Source organism: Lepidochelys kempii, chromosome 27 (genome assembly GCF_965140285.1).
Source record: "Lepidochelys kempii isolate rLepKem1 chromosome 27, rLepKem1.hap1, whole genome shotgun sequence".
Taxonomy (NCBI): domain Eukaryota; kingdom Metazoa; phylum Chordata; order Testudines; family Cheloniidae; genus Lepidochelys; species Lepidochelys kempii.
In genome coordinates, this window is record NC_136406.1 from 12,688,692 (window position 1) to 12,708,478 (window position 19,787).

A 19,787-nucleotide genomic window follows, 5' to 3' on the forward strand; every position below is an offset into this window, starting at 1 on the left:
AATTAGTTTTTAAACTGTATTCTTTCAGGTAGCTGCTTTCCTAGAGAGTGGATTATTAAACGCCGGACAACTCTCGCTAAACCTCCATGCCTATCTTTATTTTATCTATGTTTAGAGGTATTCCCAGGCTTGCAAGAGTAGAACTTTATAGTCAAACGCATTCCACCTTGCCTGTTACTCCAGGTCTCACACGGTTCTATTGTTTAATCTTCAGTGGCTCCTTATGCCCTGTATCCATTCCATTGTTTGAGGAGGTGAGACCGTCATCATAGAATCATAGAATCATAGAATATTAGGGTTGGAAGGGACCTCAGGAGGTCATCTAGTCCAACCCCCTGCTCAAAGCAGGACCAATCCCCAATTTTTGCCCCAGATCTCAAATGGCCCCCTGAAGGATTGAACTCACAACCCCATCCTTAGCACCTGAAATGGGATGAGGGACCCCTACGCTAGATTTGTAAAAAAATCTTAGCTTCCTTGCAGGGCTGAAAGAAAACCAGTGTCGTAGCTATGTCTGTACATCCGTGTGCCTGTGTCTATGTGAACATATGTAAGTATGTTGCTACATACAGACGTGTGCACATTGTTTTGTGTCAGTGAGGCATTGCCTGCTTGGGATTTGGTCCATAGGCAGCTTCTTGTACATTCACTATAAGCAGCTTCCTTTGTTGGCCAGGATTCCGTTTTGGGGCATCTCAGCTCAGAGCCAAAACTGACTTCAAAAATGCAATAAAGACTCACAAAACAATAACAGCAGAAGCTCTTGCCCTGTATCCTAATGGGAAATTCTTAAAAAAAAAAAAAAATTTGGATCCATGAGCATAAATATCCTCAGAGGACTTTGGAGCCTAAAACTGTTGTTCTAGTCAGTGTAATAAAATGTCAGGGAGAAAAGCATTATGTGTCTAGCAGGGCAAAGAGGCATCAGGATTGGGGAAAGTGTTTAAATATTCTAAACTTCGAGGGGAGTGGGGGTGGACACCCTAACGTTGCGTCCTTTACCAGACATATGTATATTACTGTATATTGTGCTGTGTATACACTCATCCCACGTTCACACGCCTGTGCAAGTATGCATATGTGTTTATAGAAATAACTAGGTAGCCAGAATATCTCTGTAGATCTAGAATGTTACATTCAATTCTAAACTTATTTTTTGTGGGGGGGGGGATAAACACTGTTCCAGTGGAAGGTCACAGTGGTCCTTTGAGTATGAAACTGAGAGACCCCCTTCCCCCTTCCAGATCACGTGATTCATTAAATAATTAATGCAGAGGTTGCAGAATAGATATGTATTCGTCAGGAACATCGCAGACATGGTCTCCTTGTGTCTGACGTGAAATTCAACTGTCCTTTAAAAAACAAGCCTATAGCAGAGGGGGGGAAAAAGAGAGAGAGAGAGAGAAAGGGAGAGAGAGAGGGAGAGAGAGAGAGAAAGGGAGAGAGAGAGAGAGAGAGGGAGAGAGAAAAGAGTCTTCAATAAAACAATTCTCAGGAAGAAAGAAGCCACGCCGAGGGTTGGATTGTTGTGAGTAGCAGGGTCTTCCCAATTCCTAGCGTGTCTATATGTCCATGTAAATTTATTGTTTGTTATTAATGTTATTGTCGTAAAATGTGACAAATAGCCGTCTTCATTTCCTCCCATTTCTCTTCACATGGTGGTATGTGTTAATACCCATCGAGGCATTTCATTGATATTTTTAGGAATATTCCTTTCTCTCCCTCTCTCTCTCTCTCTCCTCACAACCTTTCTCCCTCTCTCTCTTTTTGAAACCCCCTTTCTTGATTTATTACAATAAGCATGTCAGCAGCAGTGTGGCTGCCATTGTGTGTGTGCGTGTGTGTGTTTGTGAGAGAGTTGTGTTGTTTATGGCGGTGTCCAAGATAAATCATTTCTCAAGTGAAAATGATGTGCAAGCGATGATATTTTAGAGCGAGAATTTCTCTCTGCTCCACTCCCTGGAGTTGATTATTTCAGACGATTTACAGTAATAGATCAGCAGCTAATATGAAAGCTCTATAGCTGGGGGTCTTAAATTACAGCATCTGTGATTACCAATTAAGGAGAGATTTGTATAAATTTGGTAAACCGGGAACGCCTCATTGGCATATAAACCTAGTAAAAGACCAGGACCTTAATATAAAAATTACTGCTAGGAGTCTTGTATTGCAGCATCACTTTACTAGCTATTCCTCATTTTTTCACCATCTTGTCCCCTCTCCCTCTCTAATAAGGACTTTATTGCACCATAAACACAGGTTGTTGAGGCGTGTTTATGCTTGTTTGAGGCTTTTTTAATTTATTTTGGTTTGGTTTGGGATTTTTTTGTTTGTTTTTTAAGCCTGGATGTGTCCCATTGTATGCCAGCTGATCAGGGGGAAAAATCAAATAAATAACTAAATTTGAAAATGAAAATCAAATTGCTGCAGGGAGTCAAAATGTACGGCTGCCTCTTAAATAGGGATAGCGTTTGATCACAAGCAGAGAATGAAGTTACTTTGTCAGTGGAGGACAAAACAATAGGTGAGCTTCCTTGCCTTCCAAACTAACGACACGGGTTCTAAGCTAATGGAGCGATGTTATGGGTTTCGTTCCGAAACCTGAGCATTTTACCCATTTATAATTACCAAAGACTGTTAACAAAAAGGAAGCGAATCCGTCCCCAAATAATTCCTTATTCTTTTTATGCAAAGAGGAAATAGTTTGCACCGATTCATTGCTGCAAGATCTTGCTATGATAGGTAGGTAGGTAGGTAAATAATGTCCTTAGGATAAAAGTTTCAGGAGTTTAGATAACAAAGGACATTTTGTTAGGAACGAAGAGCCTGCTTTCTGTGATTTAGACTGGTGTAAATTCGAAGTAAACCTATTGAGGGCAATGGAATTACACGGATTTAAAACTAGTACATGAGAGCAGAAGCTTGCCCTACTTCCTCAAGAAACTAAAATAGGCATAGCTTGCCAACAGATGTTAACTTTTCACTGGCACTTGATATATAGTATATATATGAACTATAATAAGTAAATCCCTTTCAACCAATTGAGGCAGCGCAGTAAAGTTAAGACTTTGGGGAGCAGATTATTCTCCTAAAGAGCAGAGTTGATGGGTAAAAGACATAAAGTTACCTGTTTAAAAAGCAAGAGTGTATATCAATGAGAATTTGCATCCTTGATAGAAAATGGAACGGTCAGAAGTCAACCACTTAGAATTTCCATTTTAAAACTTGACCAAATAGGTTAAAACCGTGAGTGTTGAAAGGGAAGGAGGAAGCGGGAAATAGCATTTTTAAATATGTAACATGCAAGGAGTCAGTAAAACAGACAACAGGGTTGAAGATTAAATGTTCACACCGGATTCTCAAAAAAGACTCCAACCACATTTTCCGCGCTTCCTTTAGCCCCCGTGAGCCAAGTTTAACACCGTCATGAGGGGTGATATTTAACTCTGTCTGCTAGGGTAAACCTTTATGTAGTAAAATTAGAGGAACTCAGCGACTTTCATTAAATATTAAGGGAGATCCGGGGACGGTGAACAAGCCAGGAATGCAACATCATTCTTTGTCAGGCATATATTAATTTAAATCGTTGGCTTCCAATTGATTTTGACCACTTGTTTTTTAGGTCTTAGGTTTTTTAGGTGTTAGATTCTGAGCATGAAAAATTAGCCCACTGAGGAAGGCTCCTGTAGTTACGAAGTTGGAAGGAGCGAAAATATTAATTTCGCTCTCATTATCGTTATTATTACGGCTCCTTTGCTGTCATTAAAGCTTCAGACAGTGCACCACACATAACTCTATCGTCCAGCCCCATGCATTAGTCGCATTAAAGGGGAGTATAAATCAATAGTAGGGGGGTTATTCGGTTCTGGTTCCAGACGCCATTGTACAAAAGTCCCCCTTAAATAAGTCAGATGTCAGGAAGAGCTTCAGGTCCCGCAGGATGTTGAATCGGACAAGGTGGCAAACATTTATGCTTTTGACACCCTTGGCTATAATGAATCCCATTTCCCCATTCACCTGGCACCATATACTCTCCGAATCCATTACTGATATCGCTATCTCTATCCCTAGCCTTCTGATTTAAGGTGGGGGAGGGGGGAAGATGCCTATTTCAGATAACACTTACATTTCTGCCTTGCCTTTCCAGCTGGTTTCTAGCAGGGTGGGGCAGAATTGTGATTTATATGATGCAAAGATTTTGGCTTGAGATAAGCCTGGCTGTAGGATCTATTCTTATTGGTAATGTTGCCTCAGATCTTCTTCGCTTCTATACTTAGATTTTTAATCAATGAGCCCTTTAAATAAACAAGGCGAAAGTTTCACAGTGCTCTTTCTTTCTTTCTTTCTTTCTTTCTTTCTTTCTTTCTTTCTTTCTTTCTTTCTTTCTTTCTTTCTTTCTTTCTTTCTTTCTTTCTTTCTTTTTTTCCTCTAGAAATTTGCCACCGTTGTATCAAGCTGATATTTACCAAGAACGGTTTCTTTCTGCCTGGAGCCTTCTCAATAACTAGTCTCTGTGTTTTTCTCTCTCTCTCTGTCCCTCCAATGGCTACCTATTATTTAGCATCGGATGACGTAATACAATGAAAAGGGTTTCGTTTTGTCCAGATTTGGGCAACCAAAAGAGCTCTCATTGTTCCCTTTGGTTGGTCAAACAACAACAGCAAAAACTCCTCTTACCCAGCCATGATCTTTGTAACTCCCTGCCATACCTACCTCATTAAATCACACAAATTTTCCCATTTGTGTTCATTATTGGTTTATTTATCGATTAGGTAATATAACTTCGGTGATTAGCTCTCTCCTACGGACTAAAACTATGTGTAAATCGTTAAAAAATGTTGTCTATATTTCTTTATTAACTCGGTTAAACTGAATGCATCAGGAAGCAGCGGGTGTAATATTCTTCCTTGTGTTATAGTTATAAACGATATGAATAATATTTAAAATACTTGATGAGCTATTGATCTTGTCATTAAAATAGTTCAGGTTATTATTGTTTCGCTCATTTCTTTGCAATAAGCTGTTCTTCTTGTCTACCACCGTTTCAGAAAAGTTTGATCCACCAGCATGAAGAATCAATATTTACCTTATCATATGCCATCTCCAAAGGCAACATTTCTCCCCCCATCACACCCACCCTCCCGTACATATATACACACCATTTCTTTCCCAGAGAGGCAGCTATTAAGGTGGAAAATATAAGTCCTTAGTTCATAATTTATTGCAGGCTGTAAGAGAGTGTTCTGTAAGATCAAAGAATTATGGAAGGGCAGAACTCTTTGGAACTGCTATCTAAGGAGGCCGGTAGCTAATACAGAACAGGATAATACCTGCAGTCAGTACATAAGCTTGTAGACTCAACAGATGAGGTCTCAAGTATATGAACAATGCATTTCCAGTATACAGTATTATAACTCTTATTCCTTATGCACTGTCCAATTTCTGTTTTAAAATACATAAGATTCAGGAATCATTCATGGGCCATCCATTTATTCCGGTTGATCACTTCAAAACAAAAGGATTTAAAAAGAGGTTAATATTACATTGTAAATGCAAGATGACCATTGTTGGTTAAAATAACTGGCCCCTACACCAATAACTGTGGCCCTGTCAAAGGGAGTGAATTATTTTAACAAATCGTATTGTCTAAAAGAAGAAAAAGAAACAACAAACGGATAAACATACATGCAGAGGTGAAAAAAGCAATTAATGTCCGAAATAAGTATACGCTATACAGGCCTTAAAAACTGCCGATGACCCATAGCGCACTCCCTTGCAACTTGGCTGATACATTTCTGTTTAAAAAGGGATTGGGACGAGATTTATTTGGAGCAAAGACAAAGGGAAAGGAGACCCTGGTTTTCTGTTAAATAGGCAAAAGGTTGGATATAATGATGGTGTCCTTTGAAGTTCCGGGTGGTTTTTCTTTTGCTGGGGGTGGGGTGGGGGGCTAATAACCACATTTCAACACTTGACTGCGATAAACCAAATCAGGTGCTATTTCAGAAAATCAGAGCCATAAATCAGAAGGGTTTGATTCCTTTTTATTTAAAGACAGAGAGGGGTTAACTAAAGAATTTTCGTTCAATAGCATTGAATATTTTGGGTTAAATCCGATACCTCGACCCTTCTTGGCAGAAAGATCTCGAGATCGGAAGAGAAGGCGACAAAAAATAGGGTAACAGTCTCTCCATGCTCGCACCAATGAGCTCAACAGGAGTTTCTGAAGGGAGACTCTGGCAAGTCAAATGGCCAGCTGTGTCATGACATTTTAATAGGCAACTTTTGTCCTTTCCTGAAAATCAACCCAGGCCTTTCCATTCTCAATAGCCGTAACACATCAACACTCAGTGATCCCCAAGAGCCGGATCCAAAGCCCACTGAAGTCAATGGATGTTTTCCCATTCGGTCCACGGGAGTGACTCCATTAGGCCAATAGGACATCAGTGATGGAAGGCTCAGAATCTCCCTGATTAAAAACAACACAAAACAATCGGTAAGGAGACTTTCCCCCTCTCTCCCGCCCCCTCCCCCCCCCCCCCCGTTTTGGTGTGCCAAAGCCAGGCGATGGCAAACCTTACCCCTCTCATCCTTCAGATAGATTTTTGTTCACTCTTCAATTTTAGGCGAGGTTAAAAATACCCTACAGGATCATGTCCATTGACTCCTATTACTTCGCAGCCTCTGTGATTAAACTTAAAAGTCTGATAGGCTGAGTTGCAATTCACAAATATTGAACAGGATCGCAATGACCCCCAAAAAATGCCGAATGTAACGCTTAACTTTTTTTTTTTTTTTTTGGTCGAGACATATGGAATCAATTTTGAATCTTGACATTGAAGACTGGCCAATTCCTACTGGCCTCTAAAACCAGAATCCAGTTGGTTCTCCTCTCTCCGGCACCTCTTGTCACTCAGTATTATGCCCGTCTTGCAACATTTTAAGTCTTTATAAAGAGAAATAGCTTTTCAGAGAGGTGCCAGGGATTCCTCCCCCCCCCCACAACGGGGAAAATAAGTACAAGACCCGCACTCCCCCACCCCTCCCACTATCTCTGGGCATTCTGGAAAGGGGTCTCCATCCTTGCAACACTTAACGCGGTTTTGGAAGGTTTTTCTTCAGTCAAGGCAGTTCCGTTCGAAACGAGTGAGTCCAAAAATTAAAGCATCTTTGAGGGGGGTGGGGGTTGGAGGGAGGAAGGGAGAAGAAATCCGTCCGACAAAGCTGTCAGCAAGATCCACTGGGGTACAATAAAGTAGTTTCTTTTCTTCTCTTTAATTTGCTTGCTTCAGTTCAGATACTTGCAGCAGCCGATTTCCCCCCTTCTCTCCTTCTTCCTGAAGTCCTTGGTGGAGAGCTAACACAGGTAAGAGGTAAAGGGGGGGGGTGGAAATTGATGCAACTTTGCCTTTCCGTACTCTAAGAATTCCAGCGCTCTGAGATAGAATTAATGGCTCCCAAAGCTTTGACAGGCCAGAGACTTCTCCATTGGTCAACGTGAACTATAGCTGACTTTCCCTAGTCTCAAATTAAGACTGATCTTTCCGAAACATAGCCAGGGAAGTTGAAGATGAGCAAGAAAAAAAAAAGAAAAGAAAAGAAAAGAAAAAGGGAAAAGTTGCGTGATTCATACCTAGACGGGATACAGAAGCTTTCTTTAAAGTCCGTGTTTCCCAGCTAGGTTTCCCTGTGACACATTTGTTAAAGCGTTAGCACCTCTCCGCTGTTTGGAAAAAAACTACAAACGCCGCTTTGGAAAAGCGGAGTGTTAAACTGAAGAATGTATGTGAGCGTGATTTATGGCCCTCAGAAGTTTTGTTTACTTGGAGCAGCTCCTAATTGCAACTCTTTTCCTGGAAGCCCATGTCTTCTAAAAATTCCACGATGCTGATAGTGGGTTCCCTCTCCACCCCCCTCAAATTCTGCTTTTATTTGCCAGATGTGATTAACAAACATCTGGCCAATTTACTTGTTTTCCCCGATAGCTGACCAATTAATTTTGGTGGCATGGGTAAGTATGCGAGCCTTCAACATTTTAGATAAGAACAATGTTTTATTATGAATCCCACCAGCTAAAATGTTTTCAGACCATGAAAGGAGCTCCAAATCTGCTCGGGGTTTTGGAGAATCCACAATAAAGATTTATTTTTTATATGTAATTTCTTCAATGAGCTCCATTTTAAAAGGAGGGGCAGGAAAACGACTCATGTTGGAATATATGACACAATATTTACGAGTGCTGTTTCGTCACTCATTCTGGGGCTAGGAGTCGGAAGAATTGGTCTCTTTGTTAAGGCCCGATGTGTATTTTAAGAGTGAGTTGCAACACAACGAAGTTTATGCGGAAGACAGGAAGACAAATAGGATTAAATTTGAAGTTCACTTTTTTTAATGTGCTCCCTGTTCAATTTGGCTGGTGTTTGTTTGTATCCTTTTGTACTCTGAAAATAACTCAGTTCCTGGGACAATTTGTTAGTTAGAAAAAATGCCCCCATACCTTGTAAAACCGCAAAAGTTTAGACTCAATGTCTAATATTTCCCGAGGCAAACTAGTGTATATTGGCAGAGAGCTACACAAGCGCCGGATTTTTTGCTGAAAATTGCCTTGCATTAAATTTCCTCAGATCCAGAATTATCTTTACTCGCCTCCAGCGAAATTTGAAATGTTTTTTTTTACCAAGCGCTTGGTCTGTTGGCGAATAAAATCTGAGGGGAACCACAAGGCCCTAAATGACAGTAATTTAATTGATTTTATCATAAATCATCAACTCCGTGAAGAACCAAAGTTTTCATTGAAGTAAATTGATATTAATGGACGATTTTTGAAATTCCAACTCTCTCTCTCTCTCGAGTTGGAATAGATTTTTGGTGCGCCTGTATCTCTTGGTTTGGATTTCATTCTCGCCACCACTCTCACGACAAACTCATTATACATTTTGGGGACCTTATTTTTCTTGCTTTTGTAAGGATCAAATCTTAATGAGGCAGCCGGCCAATGTTCAACCACAGAAACACCACCGATCGGATTAGTCTCGGTAGATGGTCCATCAGAAGAGAAATATTTTTTTTCAGAGAGTCGTCCTTAAAGTATGGTTTTGTCTGGACAGCGTGTGTGTGTGTGTGTGATTATAGCGAGATCCAGTGGCCCTACATTTGTGTTAAACATCACTGGGAAGGACATTGTTGCATTCCAAATCACACATTCATTTCATTGCTAAGCATGCACGAGCTAGAGGAGATTTTAAAACAGAACTATGATCTCGGGTGCTGAGTTCCATCTAAGTATCCCCCACAATAACGACACTGAAACCCTGTTAAACATTGTTGTTCCGAATTCTTTCTCCTCTCATTAAAAATTAACTATTTACTGCACTAAGAGACTGTTATGGGTGATAGCCTTTTGATATGTTGATGAATATGAGAGACCAAAGACCCTTACAATATTACAGTATTTTAGCACTGCCAGTTATGGATTGATCTATCTATATGGATCACTGGTCATGCTATGTGTATATACACACACACATATATATATATGCAAATTCATGTGTACATCTACATGCTATGTGTCTACTATGTGTGCTTGTATAGTGTATTTGCAGTGTATAATAAATACACTACACAATGAGAATGTAAAATAAAAATATGTTCTCATTGTATCTAATTATACAACATCTATAGAATGCTATACATGTGTATTTGTAGTATACAATAAAAAATTATAACAAGAGATTGCAAAAGGAAAATATATTCTCATTGTATCTAGTTAGACAACACACTCTACAAACACGTAGAGACCCAGAAATATGATTCCTGAACATAACTCTTTCTCTCTCTCTCTTCTCTCTGACATTCCTCCCTCAGAAATTATTACCTATCTGTATGTGACATCAAATGAAGGCAGGTAAAATGGACCCCTTGTGCATCCCTCCTTCCCACCCATCCCCCGCCCCGCATCACGCTTCTTTCTTTTCTTGCTTTCTTTTTTTTATTCAGAGAAATGTAGCTATAAAGTAACGGAATGCCTTCATTTTATAACAGAAACTGACCAGTCAATAGATATTGGATGCTATCCAGGAATCCTTTCGAGAGGAAAAAATATATATATATCCTCATTTTTCCTCCAGATTTTTTATTTTTTTTTAAAGTGACTTAAAATCTGGCTAGCCCATAAGCAGATCACGGGGGCAGCCAGTGTAGAATCTACCGCCGTGGAACACGCGTCCTCTTTCCAGGGGTCGAGAAAGGCTTTAACTGTAAATCCACTCGGCTAAGAGAGGGAGCGTGGGGGGTTAAACTGCTCCAGCAGCCACCCCGGCCCACAACGTCTCTCTCTAGTAAAGTGCAGGAGCAGGTTATCAGCAGCAGATTCAAAGCTGAGGTCTTCGGAGATTGTGGCTGCTGTCGCTCGGAGCGGAGCAATCATCTTCCTTCAGCCATCCTCTTTCTTTCTTTCTTTCTTTCTTTCTTTCTTTCTTTCTTTCTTTCTTTCTTTCTTTCTTTCTTTCTTTCTTTCTTTCTTTCTTTCTTTCTTTCTTTCTTTCTTTCCCCTCTAGTTCCTTCCACCTCTTCTGACATTTGGCTCGGAGCTGAGACTTTGCAAGCTTGTGGTTTTGGTGAAGACTTCGCACCTCCGTTTTCCTCCTCTGCTTAGAGGACCGAACAACAACAACAAAAAAAGCAAAACAAAATATCTGAAGGGAGTGACTGGGGAGGTGGGAAAAAAGAAAGCGACTGCTGGCAACTAAGTTTAGAGAATTCACTGGAAAGGGGGGGACATGCTGTGTGCGGGGGGGAGAAGTTCATTTAACAATTCTGTATAAAATGGGTAAAAGGTTGACGTCTACCAGTCACGTGAGCGCATAATTCAAGTCATTATTTTGGCATTTAGAAGGGGGGGGAGTATATGTGGGAGAGGGCTTCTGTCCTCCCTAGTCTCGCTGGTCACTGGCTTCCTAAATATCTATTTACAGCACTCTGGTACCCAAACCCTTCCCCCACTCCGAGAGGGAAAAAAAATTACAGTACAGCAACATGTGTGGGTGAAAGACTTTTGGCGACCAGAGAATTTATAGAAGAGGAGTGGGCTTCAGGGGGTGGGGGAAAGAAACAGCCAGGAATAGTGGGCGCCCTGGTTTTGTTGTTGTTTTGCATTTAGGAGGTAATTCAAAAGCACTTCCGCCGATTGATCATTAACCCGGTGAGTTATTACTCTTGTAAGCAAAGGTCATGGAGAGAAAGAGGGCTAATCTCTCAAAGACACCGTACACTCCGTTTCATTTTGATTTCTTATCCGGAGCTGGCTTCTGTTTAGACTTTTTGTGTGTGTACGAGACAGAGACAGAGAGAGAAAGAGAGAGAGAGAGTGCCCTTTTCGAGTGTCCCTAATCCATCCCTCCTCAACCTCAGCATTCCTACCCCTCACCTTCTTAAGAGAGGAGACGGGTTGGCCTCCATAATTCGGATATTGACATCCTGTTACAAAGTAAACAAAAAGAAAGGGAAGGGGATAGTGACCAGTCTTGCAATCTATCTATCTATCTATCTATCTATCTATCTATCTATCTATCTATCGAGAAAGATAAATGTTCCTATTAAGATTATAGTGCCTAATTTGAGAATACCCATAATTCACCACTAATATCTTTTAATAATGGTACATAATGCATGAGCCTATTGTTGGCAGTGAGGTAAAGAGGGGAGGAGTGGAGGGTAGTGATTTTATTTTTAATCCGGGTCTCGCAAAAAGTAGCAAAAACCCCTTTTGCTGGCGTCACTAAAAATCTTTCTCGGAGCCTTTATTTATTTTGTTTCTGTTTTCTCCCTGCCTTCTCTAGTCATGCCAAAAAATGCGACTTTCCTCCTCTCTCCACCTCCTTTTGTTCATCCCCCACCTCCACTCCCCCTTTCTTCCAGGCCTTAATGTGGGTGGAACTTTTATAGAGTCATATTGGGTGCGCTGGGCTTCATACGACATAAAGGGCGGTGGGGTTTTCTTTATCTTTATTGATAATCTACAGAGGGAATTAAAAACCCAAGTTAACGTGGTAAGGCTGTGATGTAAATGGAAGATAGCCAATGTTGTGTATTAAAGTGTGTGTGTGTGTGTGTGTGTAATAATCATCATCATCATCATCATAAATTATGGCTATAGGCCGCAGACCAGAGAGAGGTCAGCATGATGTGTGATTTATGTTCCAGGAATGTTGTCACGAGAAAGATAGAGGTGCGGGAGGAACATTTGATTTGAGATTAATAACATCAACAGACAGAACGGAAACAAGATTATTAAAGCGAGGGAATGTTTCCCAAAACGAAAATAATTTTAAATGAGTTTTCTCCCCCGCCCCCCCTCTTTCTTTCTGAATCAAATCGTGTCAAGGTTTCAGTGATAAATCTCCGACTAGTTTTAAAGAGGTTTAAGCTGGTGTCGTTAATCCTTTTATCGAATAACTTTTGTGTAAATGTTACCTACATATAACATAAAATATCTGCTTTTTTTTTAATGGGGATCATTCAAGACAGTGAACAAATTGGCTACATAGGAAAAGATGTGCTGTAAATATTTAAGCTTCTGTTGTCTTCCAGTAAAATCGTCTGGAGGTTTCCACAAGGCTTTCATACCGCCTTACCTAATTAACTCGATACATTTCATTTTTAAAATGCACTTAACCCGGAATTACCAACCGCCTTTAACTAAAAACAATAAAAGGAGGCAAATGATGGGTTGCAGAACAGCTCACTTTTTTTTTATTAGTATTTATTTAAAACCAAAATTCACCAACAGGAAAAATACGTTTGCATTTCACTACAGCTAATTTCTACCGATAACTATTCTAATGCAAAGCTTGAACAGGCACAACTGGTAAATAATCTCCTTCAGAGACGGTTTCCAATGAGCAAGTGGCATCCAAATGTTTGAGAACCATAGAAATGAGAAATGCTAGACATTTACAAGTGAGCTAATACTAAAATATCTGAGAGGGCCATAATGAGGTTGCAAGAATTGTCTTGAAACTGCTTCAGATATGAGTCCAGTTATTTTTAAAAAATACTTATCTGAATGTCTGCCTGATACCAATCCTTCATCTTGATGATACTTATGTCTGTGTGTGTGTGTGTATATATATACACACAGAGAGAGACACACATATATAAAACAACTTTTGGAAAGTGCTAAAAACTTGATGAAATGTCTCCTTTAGTTACATTGTTGAGAAAATGCCTCACATAGAACAATGGATATTTTTGTATTTAATTTTTGTCCATTAGACACTTTTTCCCACCATTACCACTGGAAGAGTTCTCTGTGTAATAAGTCCGATTTCCCATACCGTTGTGATGGAAGTTTTATCACTTTTCTGTTTTACAGTTCTCTTTCTTTCTCAAACCGCTGCGCTGCCTCATTTGTGTTGGACCAGACAACGGAGAATTGGTGAGTGTTATTAAACACGATGCCTGGCCATTAAAAAATGAACTTCTTAGAACCAGAAACCACTCTTTTTTTTTAAAAAAAAAACTTGTTTAGTTTTTAGTTAGAGCCAACTTGTTTTCCTTTCACCACATTTATAATGACGATTATTGCCTTAACTTTTCTGTGAAGTGTTTTCGTTTTGCTACTGGCTTGTCTTTAAATTTTATGGTTTATGGTTATAATTTTGGGTGGACATTTTAAATGGAAAATGTTTTCTGTATTCCCTTTGAAAGGAAGTCTAAAATGACGAGGATAGCAAAATTTGGCTGACCTTGTAATGCAGTCACTTTTTAAAACAACACAAAACTGCAACAAAAAGTAGAAGCGGAAATACAAGGTGATATGGAGCCTAATATCTACTTACAAGACACTCAGTGTATAGAAATGCAGCTATGATTTTATTATTTTTTTATTCTCCAGTTATTTAAAAAAGGAACCCAAAATTGGTACTTCAGAAAAAGTTCTTTGCAGAGTTCACGGCACCTCTGATGTTCTAGGTATTCGAGCACAAGTCCATGAGGTCCCATTTGCGACAGTCTGTTGACTATTGCAGGGTCTTTTAAAAAGAATAATCCGTGAATCCTATTCGTGTCTCCTCCATGCCGCTCTGTAGCCCTGGTGTTCCAAAATAGACGCCCGCCTGCAGTTGAAGATGTGTGTCCCAGTCCCAGTCCATAAAAAGTTAGAAGGGAAAAAAAAATTCTCAGAGACGATATTTCAGTTACAGGGTGGAACCCCCTCAAGACACAGGTTTGAAAATTGATGTTAGAACAATAGGTGGAAACACTATGCCCCCTAGTAAGCCTGCAGCCAGCACCTTGAAAGTCTTTTCCACCAGACGCATCCCGAAAGTAAGTTGTTGCAAAAGTAAACTCTTTATGTAGCCCCATTTTCAATGGACACTCAACAGAAGGTGCGAAAGAGTGATGCAAACGGCACAAGTGGACACACCTTCCAAGCGGGATCCAAAGAGCTTTCGTGTCAACCCCTTCCCTTCTCTGCCTACAGTTAAATTTTCCAGTCAGCACTTAACCCAAAGGCGGTGTGGGCAAGAATTAAAGGCGAGGAAGATCATTGCAATCTGGAACAATAACAGCAGGGGAAAGAAAAAAAAAAAAAGTGCAGACACCTACATTCTTTGCCCTGTCTTCCTCCCACGCTCCCTTTGCAACGCTTCCTTTCCCTGCACCTTCATCAAAACTCATCGGGGAAAGTTTCCTTGTGCGCGCTCCAGGAGTCATAACTCTTGCCCAGCTATAGCAGCAGCGTCTGGCATCATCATCTTCACCATCATATTAATACAAATCTTTATGGTTCAACCCCTCCCGGACTTCGCCTTTCCTATGTGATTTTACTCTCTCTCGCCCTTTAGAAATGCAAATTCCACCTCCTCCCGTCCACCAACCTGCAGTAGGTGGGGAATAGTGTAGCCACCAGCCAGAGAACTTTGACACGCAGACTTAATATTAAAGTTCCCCACGGCTGTAGGCTTTGAGTTGCATCAACACAACGGATTCTTCCTTTTGTCACCCTCTCCTCCCTCCCCCCACCGGTCTCCACTCCCTTTAAAACAAATAATCAGTCCCTGGCTGGCTGATCACCCCCCCTTCTCCCCCCCCCCCGAAAAGTATATTTCATAATTATTCCATATTAGGGACTCTTAACAGGAGACAAATCCAGTTGGAGGGAGAGACAAAATATATGCACCAGTTATTGAAAGAAAGACGATTCTAACTGTGGGTGGGAAGGGGGGGGGGAGGAGTATGCCTATGTTGAAAGGGTTTATTAACATAAATTGACACCTAATTGTTAAACACGTGAATCAAAGGAAAGCTTTGCTATCTTTCTGTCTAGGCCTCGGTCCACCACGTCTGCAATTAGCATAATTTTTCACTAGTGACGCTGTTTGGAAGGCTGTTGGCTTTGCCCAGCGCTCCAAAGCAAATCTTTAATTTTTTTTTTAAATACCACCTAGCTTTATTTCACACACACACACCCCTTCCCCACCCCGCATCCCCTCCACCCTGGCTCATTATTATTACTGTTATTATTTTTAATCCTAGCCCAACCTTGCCTAGTTAAAGGTTTCGCGTTCAGCTTTTCTTTCTTTCCTTTTTTTCCCTCCTTCCCTTCTTCCCCTCTGCCGTGGCCATTGTTATCAGTGAGCAGGGCGTACCAGTCTATAGGGCAACTAGAATCTCAGGGTTTGTCCATTCAAAGCCCTGAGCTTTTCTACACATCTTGGAAGCTGTAAAGCATCTTGCTTTTTTTTTTTTTTTTTTCTTCCCCAAACGAACAGAGGGAGAGAGAGAGAGAGAGAGAGAGAGAGAGAGAGAGAGAGAGAATTTGAGCAGCCGTAACCGAAGGCTACCCTGGCTTAGCCCCCCATCCTTTGGCTTTATTACTGGATTTCTCTCTCTCTTTTTTTTTTCCACGCACACTCACACACTTCTATCTATCTCTATATATTCCTTTAACATTTTTTTAAAGGAAGAGGGTGCAATTCCTTGCTTATTGATTGCTTTGGTGCTGGATGTGAACATACATTATGTCTGCCTGTGCTTTGCTCGTCAGAGACTAAGGTAAGCTGGACTCAAATAGGCTATCACTTTGTGAATGGCGGAGTCTATGTCCCAATGATTTATGACCATATGACTCCAATCTCGGTTCAAGAAGAGTTCACAAGCTTTAAGCTTCCTTCCACGCAGCGACTGTTTTGCAGCCCTCATCCAGGGGCCTTTCTTTCCCCCCTGCTTTTCAACTGGGGGGTTCTGCTTGGGGGTGATGATGCGGGGGGGGGAAGGGAAATTTTAGGAATGTGTCTCTATTTTCCAGGCATATTCACCGCAAGGCAGTCGCTGGAATTTGAGGTGCCTCTCAGCGCCAGCCTATTGTTAAGAGGCATGTCGATAGCGTTCTTATTTTAAACTAAAAACGGGTTTATTCTTTCTTTTGCTCGGTCTGTGAAATATACCTTAGGCGGGGGCGGGGAGGAATGAGCTGCTCTTCTTCCTGAACAGAGTCAGGTAGTGAATTTAGGATTTCCAACATGGAGGGAATCGCTTTAAAGGGAAATAAATAGGCTTAGATCTGTTCCCATCCTCTCACCCAATCTTCCTATGAACCTTTTGACTTAGATCCCTTTTCCTTCTCCATCTCGGTATTTCACTGGCATTTTTTTTCAATCACCTCTAAATCTTTCGCCGTAAAAGTTCTTGTGTTGTGTCTTTAATGTTGTTATCCTTCGCAAAGTGAAACTTGGAAGATGGGGAAACATACTAGACTTGATCCTGCGGTAGTTAATTGGAACATGATATAATCTAATATTTATTATTCTGCCTGAGATTTTTTTAAAAAAAACACGCACACAGACAATTCCTTGGAGTAAATAATTAGGATTCCGGCCGTCTTCGGGAAGATAAATGACCGGCATTTGCGAGGCGTTGAGAGATGAGCTACAAAAGCAAATCTCTTCTGTTGAAGCTCCAAACCAGATAGCTTCGGTTTTTTGGGTGGAGAAGGCGGTACGATTATTGTATGTATTTTTTGAAAATCACCGCTGTTCTTTTTAGCTGCTTTTGATAAGCCCCTCGGGCATTTAAAAGAGAAAAAAGAAGAAGAAAAAGAAGATTAAAAAATAAGAAGAAGAAGAAAGAAAGAAAGCAGTGTAAAACAGGAAGGCCTGGGAGAGATTCCCACCTTTTTGTACTCCTCCTCAATTTCAGCCACCCTATTCATAATATATGTACTGCTGGTTGTTAATTAATTCACAGCTCTTCAGCTGGGGTAGAGGAGTATACTTTTTAATATTTATCATGACTAGGAAATAAAACCCGAGTACTCCCTCCAATAATTCTCTGCAAAATTATTCCAGACTCTTTGTCGACAAAATAAATAAATAATATAGCTCTGTGGAAGCTATCGCACCGATTTGGGAGTGGAGAAGTTGATGTATAAAAGCTAAATCAATCTTACATGTGTATATTGGCGGAGAGTGTGTTGTCTGAAGTGCAGTTTGACATAACCACAAACACACAAAAGTCGGGGGAGGAAAAATCCGAGTGTTATTTATTGTAGAGCTGTGCATTGTGTTAAAGCTTTAGTATTTGAAAACATCTCATTAGACTTTATTTACATGCAGTTTATTTTTTAAAAGTGATAAAAATTAAATTTTAAAAATGGCGATAAATATCAAATCCATCCTCGCATAATGTGCATAGTAATGGGGAAAATCCACCGGGTTTTTAAAATAAGTTTGCTGCTTGGTTGATCCCCAGATACCAAATTATTTTCTGATCAGTGTCCATTCTTCTTGGTTTTTTTCCCCCATCCCATGAAGAGAAAGTTCATACTTTGGGCAAAAGGAGGTAGTAAAGGCTGGTTTTTCCGGTTTTCTGGAACTTTTGGGCTTGGATTGGAAAGCAAACCTAAACAGAAGGGTGGTGGGGGGGAATGATGAAAAGTCAAAGGGATAGAAAGCTAGAACCAAATGGCCTGGTGACAAAATTGTTTTTTAAAAAAACACAGACACACACAATGAAACTGGGTTTGGAAGCAATTCTTTTCAATGGCAGTTCCAGACTCAAGATTTTAAAGAAATGGGGGTGAAGAGTGAAAAGGTACTTGTCCTAAACACAATAGACAAATAGGCCAAAGGAAAAACGTTTTGTTTTATTAAATGGATGCCCCAATATCTGTTGAAAATATTTTCTCCAGAATTGCAAAGACAACGTGTGTTACTGTGGAAGCAGCAAATAAAGCTAAATGAGTCAAGAGACCCTTACCTTGATAAAATATAGAGACTATTTGCCATTCTTGGTTTAAAATCAAAGACTCTGTGAGGCAGTCCTACAATAAAGCAACAAAACTTTGTAGTATCTGATCCTCCAAACTTTCGTTTCTGGGCACATCGTAACCTTCTTTCTTTTATTCTTGGGAACTGCTTATTGTATTGACTGGATTAGGATGTGGGGTAAAAAGGCATGAATTATATTCGGTTCATGTTTGTGGATAGCAGTGATCCATTCTATGTTCTTGTTCTTATTATATTAATGTGTGTGTGTTTATGCCTATGTATGCATATGAAATCACCAGTGCTTAGACATATTTAGACATACACGGTGCAATGCTGTTCATAAAAATGCATTGACTTTAAAAAATAAACTTTAAAATAGTTGATAAGCCTTGGGAGGAGGAACACAGGACAAATCTGTTCAAAGCATCTGTTAGCCCTGTTCTGTAGGACCCTATTCATGTCATGTGCTTTTCACGACCTAAGATGGATTCATAGCCAGGCCACTATCATTGTGTGTTTCTTCTAACCTTTCAGGTCAGCTTCCAATAGACAACTGGAAACGGATTGTCACGTGACCTTGGGGTGCCAATGTTCTTCCATAGGGGTCTCAAGACCCTGGTAGTCGGTAAAAATATTTTTTGGGAATCCCAGAGATGCAGAAAACAACATACTACGACAGTTCGACGCTGTTTGGAGGTTATTCCTACCAGGGTGCTAATGGGTTTGGTTATGATGGCCCTCAACAGCCTTTCCAGCCTTCTTCTCACGTGGAGAATGACTACCAGAGGTCTGCCTGCTCCCTCCAATCTCTTGGCAACACTGCCCCACATGCAAAAAGTAAAGACCTGAATGGAAGCTGCATGCGTCCGAGTTTGCCCCGGGAGAATCATCAAGCCCCACCTGTCTCACCACCCCCAAACTCCGTCACCAACCGCAACAGTAGCAACAGCGATAGCCAGTCAGGGAGCAGTAAAACTGCCCCCAGCAAATCAAATCTCAGTTCAAACGCAACTCTCACCAAACAGATTTTCCCCTGGATGAAAGAATCGAGACAAAACTCCAAACAGAAAAACAGTTCCCCTACCACAGGTATAATGTTCTGCTTTTGTAACCCTCCACTTCCCTAAACAGCGAGGTAATGAAGCCACCAGCCTGAATGCTCTTGTCTGAAAGTGGAAAGATACATGCATTGAAAATACTGCTATGGTTGGCGGAGCCAAGCCATTCAACCTCTATTCAAGCAAACCTCCTGGTGATTTCAATGGGAGTTTGGCCTGAATAAAGCCCACTGGATTTGGCCCATTATGAAGATTTAGCTGTGTACACTTGATTTATGTATTTATTTATTTTAAATGCCATAATATTGTAGTAAAATGCACCAAATAAATTGTACATAGCTAAAGGTGGCTGAAGCATTGAATGCATGTAGTTACTAATAAATGCATATGGATATCCATTGCAGCATATTTATCAGTAGTAAAGAAATTCCACAGTATATTACTTATCCATCTATTTATT

The 19,787-nt window shown here is 40.5% G+C and overlaps 1 protein-coding gene across 6 annotated transcripts in view; it reads left to right on the top strand.

The window, feature by feature from the left end:
• Nucleotides 1-19,787, top strand: part of HOXB3 (homeobox B3) — a 58,976-nt gene that overhangs the window by 36,087 nt on the left and 3,102 nt on the right. For 3 of the 6 annotated variants that reach the window (XM_078850757.1, XM_078850759.1, XM_078850760.1), the window contains exons 3-4: nt 13,373-13,435; nt 18,804-19,358. In XM_078850757.1, the coding sequence (XP_078706883.1) occupies nt 18,923-19,358 (436 nt within the window). In that variant the 5' untranslated portion in view covers nt 13,373-13,435; nt 18,804-18,922. Of the gene's footprint in view, nt 1-6,330; nt 6,497-7,281; nt 7,367-13,372; nt 13,436-18,803; nt 19,359-19,787 lie in introns of those variants that run through there. The other 3 variants (XM_078850758.1, XM_078850761.1, XM_073325531.2) reach the window with 3 other exon arrangements.